Source organism: Dermacentor albipictus, unplaced genomic scaffold (genome assembly GCF_038994185.2).
Source record: "Dermacentor albipictus isolate Rhodes 1998 colony unplaced genomic scaffold, USDA_Dalb.pri_finalv2 scaffold_24, whole genome shotgun sequence".
NCBI lineage: Eukaryota > Metazoa > Arthropoda > Arachnida > Ixodida > Ixodidae > Dermacentor > Dermacentor albipictus.
Window position 1 is genome coordinate 5,266,328 of NW_027225578.1, and position 14,321 is coordinate 5,280,648.

The window sequence follows — 14,321 nt, forward strand, 5'->3', positions numbered from 1 at the left end:
GGTATATGGATAAACGAAGACAATGGATATATGGAAGCACAGGAAAAAATAAGTCAAGGGGAAGAGAAATGCAGCCATAATAAAGCACAGAGCGCTATGGGGATACAATAGGTACGAGGTCCTACGAGGTATGTGGAAAGGGGTAATGGTTCCAGGACTTACATTTGGAAATGCGGTTGTTTGCTTTAAATCAGGGGTACAATCAGGGCTCGACGGGAACCAAAGGTCAGTGGGTCGCCTCGCATTGGGCTCTCACAGGAAGACTACAAATGAAGCTGTGCAGGGGGATATGGGCTGGACTAGTTTTGAAGTGAGGGAAGCTCGCAGTAAAATTAAGTATGAAGAATGGCTGAGGAATATGGACGAAAGTAAATGGGCTGGGAGAGTGTTCAGGTACAGGCAAAACATTGATTCACAGTGGAGGAAAAGAACTAGGAAGCTTACCAGCAAGTATGCGGCCTGTGGGGTGGGCAACACAGCAACAAAGGTCAAGCGGAAAGCTAGAGAAGCTGAATTAATCTCATGGGTGGCGGCAATGGAACAGAAACCTACCATGAGTAACTACTTAAGAGGGAAAAACGAAATTAGGAAAGAAGCCATTTATGATAACTCAAAGGGAAGCTCATTACTCATTACACAGCGCTCATTACATTACAGCTCATTACACAGCGCCGTTGTCTGTGTCCCTTCACTCGTCCCGTCGTTTAGCGCTGTTTTCATTGCTCGTAATCATGAACCAACCAGCCCAAATGCATACTCTTTCGAAGCGAGATCGGGATGCCTTAGAACACGCACCTATAAAGCGAGATATAAGAAGGAAGAAGCATGTGCTTGCTGCGGTAAAGCTAGGGAAACGACGGAGCATATTTTATTAGAATGTGAGGACGTCTACGCAGCGGTCGATTTTGGCACCACTGGCCTCCTTGAAGCCCTTGGGTTCAGCGGGAGCAGTGGTAAAGCAAACAGGTCCGCAATATACATTAGTAAGAGGCGATTGGAGGATTGGTGGAAGAAAAGTAGGGAAACGACAAAAGACGGAGACGTACAAAAACAGTTCGCAATGGGGGATCAGAAAATTTGGACGTGTTCGTTCTTAGTTTTTTTCTTTTCTTTTTTCATTGGTTAACCTAGGTAGGATATCAGGCAGCATAGTAGCAAGAGCTTGGTGGCGCAACCCACCGCCCCGTTCCAAAGGGGACGCTCATAACATAACATCCATCCATCCATCCACGCCGGCGCAGGAGCGCCGCTTGCGGTGCCGGTCTTGTCTATACTTGTCCTGGGTCGTTCGCAGGGGGACTTTGCGAACGCGTCCAACGTCAAGGCTTACTTGGGGGGGGGGGGGTATTCTGTAATATTCCACCTAGTGGAGTGTCCATTTCGGCCGCTGCTGATTGGATGCAGCTATGGTGGAGGGGCTCCGCAAAAGGCCGAGAAAAACAAAAGGCAGGGCCCACTATAGAATAAATATAACTTATCACTACTTGTTGCTGGCCTAGTTGATGCAGACTTATTACTGTGTACTGCATGGGACGTGAAATCAAGTGAAGTAAGACCAGGACAGGAAAGAGCGTCCTTTCTGTCTTAGTCTTACTTCACTTTTCACATTAAGACATATCACCTAGAGCACGCGGCATGCATGTTCCATAAACGCCACCTATTTAGGCGCCTTATAATTGGACTCATTTGCGCATGTATGTAGCGCAGTTCGTTGATTCGTTGCGGTACGCCCATATGGACGACGTATTTTAGTGCGAAGTGTCTTCTGTATGCAGTCGTGGTTCGGTTTCAGCCGATTCGCAAAAGATCTCGCCGGCGATAGTTATTACTGGAGGTGTACGTACCTGTAATTCTGCCTTAAAAGATGTTTCTTTAAATCGACCCCATGGACGTCATGCGATCAATAGTCGATCTTCAATCATATCATGGCAATCTTTCGCATTTGAACCTGTTTCGAGCATGGACACTTGTTTTTACCGCTTCAGCATCCTAAGGGATCGTGGATCGTCAATGTTCTCTTCTATCGGTTAAATACAAAAATCCAACCCCGAAATTCATTACACAAGAAAGACGACTCCACAAATCTCCAATGTATGCGTGCAAATTCTCACTCGCTTCACTGCAATGCACTGAATGCTTCGCCGCATTACAATGTTGTCGTGCATTGAAACCATCATAAATTACCGTTTTGCTTTTTATTTTTTCATAACTGAAGAATCGCAGCAAGCTCGATGTTTTAGTAGCGTTCCCCTTTGGTCTACGCTTTATTCCAATAAGCGGCGAGACAATTGCGTGTTCGCCATGCGCTTTTCCTTCACGCATAGCGAGTATGAGAAATTCATATCCCACGAACAATCGGGCGTCAGAGCTACGCCGCACTCGCGGCAGCAGGGAAGTACTTATGGTTTGAGGCGCGCTTTGAAGGCTTACGGACACACACCTGCAAATATATGCGCGCTTCTCATTCTGCGTAGCATGTACTCAGTCACTCTGTGCGGCGTGGAATTATTTTGGACAAGTGGGCGCCCCGCGTAACATGTGTGGCGTTGTCTTACCTGATCGTACTAGCGTTCTCGGAAATATGCACTTCGAGCTGCAACAAAAACTTACCGTGTCGTCGTTATTGTGGCATCAACACATGGCCCCATGATCATGCCGCCGCCGTCTTTTTCCATTTCGCTGGCGCGGGTCCGCTTTACGCGTGAATGCTTTTTCAGCGTCGCTGAAAACTGAGCGACGCGGCTTTCGGCATCGAGGCGTAGTGTTGTCCAAGGCCTGCACATAGCCCTTGCGCAACGTTGCACAGGCGCTTCTTGAAGCATTTCAAGTTGCTTCACGAGCCTCTGATACGCAACAATGCAAGTGACGCGTGCTCCTATCACCAAATGGGCGTCAGTGACCACTGCTGCATCACAGAGCTGCATCGCGTTCACCGGGACGGCAGCCCAACGTCGGAGCGCACACAAACTTAAATCTCGGAGGCAACGTCGGAGGCCGCGTCCCTGGGTGCCGCCATGCTAGCGGAAGTGGCGAGAGCCAATAGGCGCGCAGCTCTGACCCCCTGGCGCCTGCGGGATCATTCATGTTTAAAACAGCGCAAAAAAAAAGGAAACAAGGGAGGACACAGGACGAGCGCTATCCTTCCTTGTACATGTTTTTTTTTTCTTTTTTTGGCGCTGTTTTAAATGTGAATGATCCGTACCAACTAGCACGCACCCAAACGCTTCTGAGCCTACGGGATATGTTTTCCGCATACGCGGCTTGGCGCAGCAGGCGCTGCCGGCAGCTACGTTGATGTTCGGTCTTTTTTTGTTGTTGTTGTTGTTGCCGAAATATCACGTAAAACCAAATCTGATCACATTGTAGTAGTGTCGTTTACTGGGCCAGTTGGCGCGTGGTGAACGTATAGGGAGTTCCAGCATCAAGTACGGACGCGAGCATAAGTAAAAGGAGCGGACAGGACAACGCTGGACTTGCAACGCGAGAATTTTAACGTGTTTCGAGAAGTCTTCCCGGGGTCTTACGTTCACGTGTGAACTCTGCAAAGAAAACTTGATAAGATTTATTGATTTGGAAATTAAATTTCAAAATGTGTCATGTGTGCTGGCGTTATTGCCCTAGATCGAAAAAAAATCGCTTCTCCCGTACGAATCGTCCCACTCCAAATTAAGAAAACGAGGCATAGCATCCTTGTTTTTCATTAATGCTCTTAACAAGAGCTGCACCCACTCTTTGCGGGAGAGTTTTGAAGCCCAGAAGGCGAGGTTAATGTCGGCAGGGTACCTCGCCTCACTTTTGATAGCTGTGGCTGAAACCTTGTTTAGAAAGATGACGAAAAAGAAACCCGTGGAAACCGCGAACGACAATGAATCTTCAAAAAGAATAAAAGGTCTTAGTGATGCGGTATCTGCATGGCCTCTCACAATCTCAAGAGGGTGGCCACTAGGAATGGCGTCGTGCTAGCGTTTTCGGCGCCGAGCAAACTGGTTATGTTGTGCAAAATCATCACAGGAAAGATGCGAGTATTGGCTGTGGAAAAAAGCACAACACTTTTTTTACAATAAGTGTGCATCTTCGGTCGTGTATCACATACCTCTATCATGCGGACTGTCCTATGTTCGCCAGACAGGTCGTTGCATCAACGATCGCATGCGTGAGCATCGCTATTTGCTACCTACAGGTACAGGAGGGAACTTGCCGTTGCATTGCAAAAAGCACGAATGCCGACCAGTTTTTGATAGTGTATCGGTAGTGGGGAGAGAGCGCGGTAAACAGGAAAGAGAAATAAGCGAAGCGTTCCACATCAAAAAGTTGGGTGCCCATATTTGTGTTAGTGAACCTTCGGTCCACGTCAATGATAAAGAACTTCAGTTTTTAAATCTATCAAGTTAATCCATGTGTCCTTGCCCTTGTAGGGAAGGGGTGTGACTAGGATTTTTGTGGGCGTGTGTGTTTTTGTTGATCTTTGACAATAAACCTTGTTATTGTTCTTGGTTTTATACGCATGCGTGACGGAGATTTGTGGAATGTATTCGCAGTAAACTTCAATTGTAAGTCCAGTGTTGTTCTGCCAGTTCCTTTTACTTCTTACTTTTACTCACGAAGAGTTACTAAAACATGACTGAAGCTGGTTAAGCCATTCACTTCGTTTTGCATCGTGGCCTCAGCAGAGGAACGGTGGAAAGTCTATACTCGTGGTCTGTAGGCAATAGTACGTATACAGTGCTCAGCAATTGAAACGCGATCGACAATCGAAGCGTTTGGTCGCGGCTGCTTTACCGACTGCAAGCGCTGGGGACACCGAGCTGATGCATCGTGGTGTGCAGTGGAAGCGAGAACCTTTATGACGCATTGTGACTGCATTTCGTTCCCACAGCCAGGACAACGGACGGTTGTGGCCGTGGGAATGCGCACCTGTGGCGCAAAAAAAAAGAGGAAAAAAGCGGCAACAGCAAACTTCTAGCATCGCGTTTCAGTCGCTGATCGCTGCACATTTCTGACGCGGCTTTGCTATGGTTTATTGTTCTAACATTAATAAAGGAGCCGTTCATACGCAAGAGCTTCGTGTCCCGTGTGAATTCGTGTCTTCGCCTCTGCATATGCAACGGCTCCGGATCTTGGGCACCGAAGGCGCACAGTCAAATTTTTAGTCGTTATTTTGCCGTTTTGTCAATGTTATTCCTTTTAGGGTATATTTTTCTTCCTCGCGCTGGTTGCCTGCCTTGTTGCATCCGGCACATAACTGTTTGCTGTTCATTGACGGCGAGCACAGACGCAGCGGCGTGTTCACACTCGGCTTCCGTCGCGCTAAGCTGTGTGGAATAGACCATGACTAAAGAGTGGACTTGTTTCTAAGGCATTAAGAACTACGAAGTATTGCCGAGATACAAACTACGACGGACAGGGAACGTAAAGTGACCGGCACATGTGCGATCGGCGAAGCAGCTCAAACAAGGGGAGAGTTACATCTCGTTTTTTTGTGTGTGCTTGTGTGAGTTTTTTCCCCTATTTACATAAGTACGCGACAGTGTTGACGTGCACAGCAAAATAACATCTGGAATATAACTGCTGCAGTTCCACGTCCTAGCTTGCCGCGGTGAGCTCTGTTGGCGGGGTGCACTTGCATCGCAATTTCCGCTAGTTTTCTACTTTACATATTACCCGATGCCATGAATGCGTGGCCTGCCTCATACAAGCGACGACCCTTCTCTAAAGCAGACGCACGAAAATGCGTTTTCTGGTACGTTTAAAACTCGCAGTGCGAAATGACTGGAAGCACCGCGAGTGCCTTCGTCCCGTCGTCTGCTTGCCACGCCAGCGCTCTGATTTCTGCCGTTCGCGGCGCTGTTCGCCATGCGAAGGCCCCCCGGTGCTTCCGCCGAACCGTTACGTTCGGCAGAGCCGCGTCGTGTTCTTTAGTTTGGCGGAGGCGTCGTCCATGACATGTGGAGAAATGGGTCAAATGAATTCTGAAGCATGGGGTGTAATACTTAACTATATCTTCGCCAGTCCAATTTCTTTGACGATTTCCTTGCTTATATACTCGGCATGTATCCCTTCCAGTCACGGTACTCCGTATGGAGACGCTAACTACATTGAGATATTTCGACTATTGACAAGAAAAATATCGTGGACATGGCTCTGTATGTAAGCGTAACCCTCTGATAACTCAAATTCAATAAGTCATCTTGGTGCGGTGAGTAATAGAAAAACAATGGTAGTTGTAGAGGTTTACTGCCAGGTTTGAGAAGTTCGACGTGTTGCTCTGTATCGATACCGCTAGTGTTCCTTCTAGCATCGGAAGGCCTTCGATTCAGTATTAACCAGTGCGGCTACTTGTAACAAATATGTATGGTTTTGATGATATAATGTATCATGTATAACAGTATGAGAGGTCAGTATCAGTGATGAATGAATTTTTTGTGATTATAACGAGTGACCTGATGTGGCCTAAAATTAATGCTAGAAATGATTTTTTTTCTGCAAAGTTTTTCTAGGAATGATATATAAACTGGGTCAAGGACATAAAACTCCGTCATAATTCGTGATTGAAGATGGTCTAAGCTACCGTTTAAACACAGCGCCCTTACGTAACGGCTGTGCCGTTTTCTGTTTCCATCGCACATTACTCCCCCCCCCCCTACACACACACATCCTCCTTTTTTTTTTTTAAATCAGCGCCAATGGGAACGACCTGCTGGACGGCGTTGGCAACGTAGTCCATCCGAAAAAGCGGGACTTGCCGCCGCCGGGCTGGAAGCGCAGCCGAATTCTGCTCGTCATGCGGGGCATTGACGAAGTGATTTCATCAAACCTCTTTCTGGCGGCCACAGAGTCTTCGCCGCTCGCCAAATACCGTGGCGTGCTCGCCATGTTCGAAAAGTCGGCCCACTTCGCCATCTGGTTCGGTGGCCTGGTGTTCCTCATGTGGTTCTTCTCCATCGACGTGGCAATAAGGACGTTCCTGTTCAACGTTTTCATCGGTACGTGCATTTCGCCGCTATTCCCGCGCAGCATCCCGTGTGGTAACCGCATGCACGCATCAATTAAAAAGAAAAATACGGCTGGCCATAGTGATAGGCCATTTCCATAGCTTGCTTCCCGGCATCGTGATCCCCGATTCGTGGGCTTCGGAAATGCGGCGCACCCTTTTGCTCTCAACTAGAGACGTGCGAATATTGGCCAATATTCGATTCGTTGCTCGAAAGTTTCGAATTCGATTGAGTCTTTGAATTGAATATTCGCTATTTGTACATACGAATGTTTCTCGAATATTTTCGAATAGTTTAAATCGTCAACTGTGCGTGAGAGCAATTGTGACGAATGTACGCGGTATACGTCGCTCAGGGAGCCTGAAGCTCTTGGCTAAAGCGCATTCACTCGCACTCTCCGAAGAGTCCTTCGTATGCGAACAAGCTGCTTATTTGTTTTTAATGTCTCCATTTGCGCTTTCGTTGAAAAACGCTTCATAGTGGGCACTATAATGGCAGAAGCTTGCTAACGTTGTGGATATACTAGTATGTGAACGCCGTTTTATATGAATGTCAACGGCTGCTCATTATTCGAAAATATTCTCTATTCAATTTGTATTCGATATGGTCTTAGGATTATTCGCACGCCTTTACTCACAACCACTTGCTCTTTGCTACCTTCACCCGGCCACATTTCCCTTCCTCTCCTTGTTTAATTTTTTTCTTACTTTGTCAAAATTTCCAGACCGCAGAGAAGTGCTGGCTATCGCGACGTATTCGGCGCAACATGAAATTCCTACCGCATATTCCACCCAAAGCTTATTTCGCGCGCTGACGACAGACTGCAGCCCCTCCGGCGATGGCCTGTCGCCACTGCACGATCCCACATGGATAGTATACAGTGCGACCGTGCACAGTTTTATGCCTCGCCTTCGCTAAGTCACACAATCATCTGAAATAATGGAGATGCCGGTGTACACCGTGCATTTTTTCGTTCCACTTGAAAGTGCCTGGCAGTTCTTGATACCGAAATAGTCTATGAAATAATCTGCCTGCGCCGCCTAACTGCGAGCACAAAAACCATTTCTGCTGCAAATGGCGCATGAACAAGTAAAACTCCTTTTTTACCACTTTTCTATAGTAATGTGAGCGTGGCATATTATGGCAGCGGGTTGCGCTAACCAGGCATCTGCGAGCCCGTTTAAAATGTACCAGAAGCGGCGGGCGAAAAAAAAAAAAAAAACTTGCGAACGGCAAGCGATCTTCTACACGTTCCCCACAGCTGCGGTATGCTTGGCAGCGTAGAAATGAAAAGTAAATGGGATAGCAGCTAGATTCTGCCCATCTAAAGTAAACTTCGGATTGCCAGAAAAAAAAAAAAAGAAACTATGGTCCGAGCGACGTCCCGAAACCAGCCATCTGCAACATTGGCGCCGTGGTTTGTTGCACTATTTTAATACCATCTTGGCTCAACCTGGGCCTGTGGACGCAGCCGGTTGACGTTGGAGGCGTAGAAAAACTGCAGTACGTGATTATTGTTGAGCCCATAAACAGCTGTCGAACAGTTCTGCAGCCTGTGTAGTTCGGTCTGCGCTTCAAGCAGACCGAACTACATGCGCTTCAAGCGCATGCAACGCTTTAGTCCTAACCGCTATACAGACAAACCGTGAATAGCACGTGCTCGCCCGCGCAGCGATCGCCGTCGACGCTCTCATGGCTGCCGCAGTGAAGACTGGCTGCCGCGGTGTCGCGCGGCGTTTCCGGCCCCGGGCACGCCGCAGGCTGTACGAGCCGTTCACATCTCAGTTCGCCTTCTCCACTTCCTCCACCATCCGCATGGTTTTGGTCACAGTGATCGTGGTCAATCGCAGTCAGCTCTCTTTCATCGTCAAGGCGCTCGCCGTCGCCTGGTGCTTGGCCGCGTCCGTCTCGAGGCTCCTCTTGGGAAGGCAGTCGCTCGGCGGCATCCTGATCGGCGCTGCCGTGGCCTCCATCGAGTACGAGGCCGTCGTGGCGAACGTCTGGTGCTCGCAGCGGACGGCCTCCGGTTTCTTCAACGCTCTCGAAGAGGTGGCCCAGGAAGCGTTGTTTTTTTGGTGAAGACACCAATTCAGGGAGCGGTGTGACGCGGTGCCGCGGGCGGCCTGCTGGGCTCCCCTTGACACGAGAGGAAAGAGGACTCGTCGTCTGCCTTTCTCCTTTTTGACTGCAATAAAAGGACTTTCTGGGCGTGCGAAAGCTGCGGGCCAAGCCCAGCCTTGCTTAAACGCCAGTCACTCTTGCGTCGTGTAACCGCGGTAGCAATGTGATTTCAAGAAGCATGCGCTGTCTGCGGCCCTTAAGCGCCACGGGTCTGAAACTAGCTCAGGACGTACTTACGTGAAACGCCACAAATTAAACTGCGATAGAGATTCTTCGATTAGACTGTCGCTCGTGCCTACGGTCGCCTTCTATGTCCGTCTTCGTGGTATTAAAACACTCCGAGATTTTTTTGACAGTGGCGAGAAACACCAACTGCGCTAGCATTTGCAGCTCCGCCTTCATAAATGCCCAGCTGTGGAGATATATACCCCCGTCTTGCGCTAGCCAATTCCCAATTGTGCCTGCAAATTTCCTGATTTAATCACCCCACCTAATTTTCTGCTGTCCTCGACGGCGCTTCCCTGTTGGATTAGGTTAGGAGCAAACACTTATCAACCGAAAATGTGCGCAGGTCCACAGGAACGCGCCCAGGGCCCGTATCCTGAAACGTCCGCCTTCCGCGAAACTCCGCCAGCGGCGCGCGCTGATTGGCGATTTTAGCAAAACCGGACACTAAACCGCGCCATCTAGTAGTTCCGGCCTACGTCATTTTAACGTCATGGTGTCGATGGGTGCTCTCGACATATATTAAATAAACGAACATGTCTTTTGGCGTTCGGTTGGTGGTGGAGTTTAGTAGAGATAAGATAGGTGGTAGTTTATACTAGCCTTTTCGGTTGCGTCTTACACGCGTTGTTTCGCGGCGATATTTGTTGATTCATATAAAATAACATTTCACACTCCTTATTCAATTTTGCCTAAAGCGGCCGTAACTAAACGTAGTCAGTATGCAGAACCCGTACTGCGGCCACTACACTCGAAAACAGCACACCCGAGCCGCTCTGCACTCGCCAGGCGCGAGCTCTCATGCGATGTGAAGCGTTCGAGTGCGCACGTTGGTAGTGCACGCTGACGTCACGGGTAAGCAGTCGCTTGGTTTATTGAATGTGACTTTCGCGGAAGGCGAACGTTTCAGAATACGGCCCCTGCTATGTAACTGCTCTTGTCTCAAACATTCTGCATTCATGCACAATGGGATCGCACGTGACGCGTCCATGAACGCGATGTGGTAAGCATGTCGACCCCTAGTGGTCGTCGTTGACGTCCGTACTTTCATATTCAAGTTGCAGTTGCGTATCCGAACGTTCAGGTAGACGGTGGTGCAGTCGCAGCGCACTGCACCCTCAGAACAAGGCGAGAAATAAGGAAATCAGAGCGCGAAAGTTCATGGCGATAATGCACGTTTCTTTCCCGTGTGCACTCGCCATACTTTTGCACTACTTTGCACGACTTGGGCACCAAGCTCGCGCTCATAATTGGTCATGAACTTAATTGCGTGGATACTTTGTCGCGAAGCTGACTCTGTTTTTTTTTTTCTCCGTTGCTTTATAGTGGCTAGCGATATTTTACAGCGAAGCTGTTACCTCTCGTTGGTCGGCATTTTTCGTGTCCATGTCCGTGGGCAACAGTGTGTGCCGATCCTGAAAGTAGTGCAATACCGGGCCGACCCGCGGCGGAGGTGAAGCAGGCTTCAAGCATTGAGCAAAGTGAAGCGAAAAGTGTATACATTCTTTGGAATCGCGCTTACAGCATAGAGAATAACATTCTTTTCAATGAAGAACAAGCACAAAACAAGCACCCAAACCACATAATTGATAAAGCGCTCCCCGCATACGCTTCCCAGTAAAGATTACTGTTGCCAGGCACGTACCCAGGATTTTTTTTCGGCGGGGGGTAATGAGGAGGTACCCTTACTTGTACAAATGTGAATAACGCCCACCATTCGCCCTAAAAAAACGCGTAAACCGACAAAAGAGAAATGAAATAACGTGTATTATATAGGTAGGCCTGTGCGGTACACCTCTCCTTTACTTGGAAAACAAATAACCACGTCTAATGGACTCGCGCAGGAAGAACACTGCCAAGCACAAGTAAAGAAACGAAAGCTTGAAGTTTACTTTAGTAGAATAGAACCCTAAAAAAGAGCAGTTGGCAACAAAGGCACGCGGACGGCGCGTAGTTGTGTTACTCTAACAGCCAATCACAGAAGCAAACAAAATCGTCTTCATGCTGCCTTTTAAAAATGGCGTCGTACTTGATACCTTCGGAGCCAATCAATAGACACATTATATTGTATTCTGTAAAAATCAGACTCAACTAACTGGTTCTTATATTTTTTTCCTGCAGAAGAATTGTTTTAAATTTGCAAATATACGTTTCAATACAATATATCACACTGATATGCCAGCACTGCAGATTGTATGCAAAATCAAAATAGAAAAACCTTGCTCTTCATTTTTTCTGCTAGTAAACAACCTTTTTTCACCATGTGAGTGAAGGTGAGGTCTTTTTAAGGGTGCCTGCTGTTCTTGAAGTCTTCATCGGCGGAAGCAGTGAGGTGTGCAGAAGACGTGGGCAAACTGTATGAAGTCTCAGCATTTCGCTCTTTAAAAGTCTGTGGTGCAGTTCATTTCACTGCTGAACCCGTTTTACTCATGAAACTTCACTGCCAACTGAAGTGAAACTTCACAACAAAGAGCTGTAGCGAAGCAAGCACGTTATTTCAGTTCAACAAAGAATTAGGCATTCGCCATTCCACTATAGTGGAATGGCGAATCCTTCGCCTATTATATATAATAGGCGAGGGAAAAGGTATGGAATTACGTGCAAATAATTTTATTTGTGTATTTACCGTTTTATTTGAATAACAGAAAAAGTTTGAAGTACGAATTATTTGCAGCCTCGCGGGGGAACAGTGGCTGGCGGTTATGAGGGCGTGGGCGGTGCTTAAAGGTACACTAAAGAGAAATTTCTTCTGCATCAGTAAACTATATTTAAACTGCACCACAAACACCACTCTTACCACGATAAGATTCTTGGTAAGTCAGCAAAAGCGCAAGAACGAAAGACGGGTAGCGACGCCTCCTTGAAGTTTCCGCACCTGGTCGCCGTGACGTCATGGATTTCGATAGCATCTTCTAGGGCCCACTTATACAGCGGTACAGATTGACTACATTGTGCTCTAAAGGAACCAAATATTAAACATGGCAAGTCTCGGGAACCTTTACTCAGCCAATGCGGCCCAAATTCGAAAACCTGCTTTGGCATCCCTGACGTCACACTGACGTGCCAGCGTTGGGAGTTTCGGCGCGAAATTCAAATATACTTCGACCTTCATTTTCTCATCTTATAATGAATCTATTATTTTGAAATGACAGCCCGCAGAGTTCTCAAACAAAGCTTTATTAGACTAAACGTGATTTATTGTTTCGCTTTAGTATCCCTTTAAGTTGCAGACTTAGGTTGTGTCCGATATAGTAGCGTTTTTAGAATTAGCTCTGGTAGAATGATACAGAAATATGTATTTGCGGAACAGTCACAGTTCTTTTGGATCCTTCGTTTACTGCTCCGACAAGTGTCACAACCGACTCGTGTTGCTATTCGGGAAGTTACGTAACGATGCGTGTCCGCCAGTAGCTTACAACCGCGTATGGCGCAGGATGCTGCGATTCCGCAGGTACTGCGCCCGCCGCGGAAGGTTAGAAAAGCACCTACGTAAGCACAGCAGAGAAGTGGCTACGTTAGGCGGCTCGACTGATAACTGTAGAAGAGTCATTCAGAACACACGAAATTGTCTTCCGCTTCCGGCGGTGGTTTCTCTACTTCCTTTTAAAGTAAAAACATGGTGATCCATAAATATATGCATAAACAACGGTTAAATTTGTTAACATTAGTTTTTCCTACCTGTTTGGCTGTTGCCTTGGCTCTTTCCCTTAGATCATTTAGGACCCTATAACGTAAAACTATGCCAGTGTTTTTATTCCAATCTCCTGACGTCAAATTTGCGTAACCGCAGACGCAAGCATCGGGCGGTGACCCGCAGGGTTGTCTGAATAGACCAATAAAACGCTCTCTTCTTTTATAGGAGGTCACTGTTGTTTGCTTTAAAAACAAATAACATTGCCTACACTGATCGGCTCGTCTTATTTAATTGGCTGACAAGAGGCGAGAAGCACGCTCAAGTGGAGAGGGATTCGATGGGGCCGAGCCAGTGCACTGAAAATCGATAACCGGAGGAAGAGGGTGGTGCCGGCATCTGCGATTGGTCGGCTTTCCCTTACTCATCTTGCGGTGGCTGGTCGAAAATCGCTACGGCATGCAGCGGATGTTTAAGAATGTCGCTAAAACGGATCCTCAGCAAAGAATAGTTGATAGAACGAGGTTGTAAACATGCCGAAAGTGCTCGGAAACGTTACAAGGCCACGCAAAAAGCTTTATTGCATGCAAATAAACCCATGCTCTCCGGCTAGTGCGAGTAGCCAGTGCCTTAGCGATCGGCGGCAGCCATCTTTTATTCCTTTCGGAACGGGGCAGCCTGCGGCTATTCAGAATATTCAGTTTTGTTCGGCATATTAATGAATCTTTAACGCGTACACGTCACTTTGACTTGGTGAGTTCTCGCGGTTTTGTGATGTCGCGTGACAGGCATGTGAAATGGGTGTCGCCCGAAAACTTTTGACCATTAGCCGAGCGCTAATGGTGAAAAGGCGTCGAATCATAAATTTATCTTTTGTTCCTTCCAGCGATCCATAATTAGTGTTCGCGTCATATCAAATGGGGAGCTATCGCGGTTTTCGTGACGTCGCGTGACAGACAGGCGAAGTCGGGGTGGTTCAAAAACGTTTTTGACCAATGGCGGATGGCTGATTGCAGAATTGGAATAGAAAAGTTTGGAATATAGCCTTACGTTATAGCGCCCTTATTTCTCAAGTCCTTGCGATTCTTGTTTCCAATTGTACAACTAGGGAAAAACGAGTTAACGGGTGACATTCATAGTGCCTATGAGTTCAAGGGTTATTGCTGGGTTTGATGGGCGCTGTTTCGCATTTTATTTTCCACCTTATCTAACCCTTATCACGGGTATATTGTTCGAGGATCGCTCAGCGTCGCGACGAGTCGCCATTCCAGGAAATAATGAAACAAAAAAAAAGTTAAACGCAATTGGCATTTTCTCTGGCCGCAACTCGTTCCACATGCATACAGACCAGC

At 47.4% G+C, this 14,321-nt stretch overlaps 1 protein-coding gene across 1 annotated transcript in view; it reads left to right on the plus strand.

Annotated features, from left to right (window-relative positions):
* LOC135909091 (polyisoprenoid diphosphate/phosphate phosphohydrolase PLPP6-like) overlaps nucleotides 1-14,321 on the plus strand; it is a 31,934-nt gene that overhangs the window by 13,204 nt on the left and 4,409 nt on the right. The window contains exon 2 of the mRNA XM_065440928.1: nucleotides 6,679-6,983. Coding sequence (XP_065297000.1) covers nucleotides 6,679-6,983 — 305 coding nt within the window. The remainder of the gene's footprint in view (nucleotides 1-6,678; nucleotides 6,984-14,321) is intronic.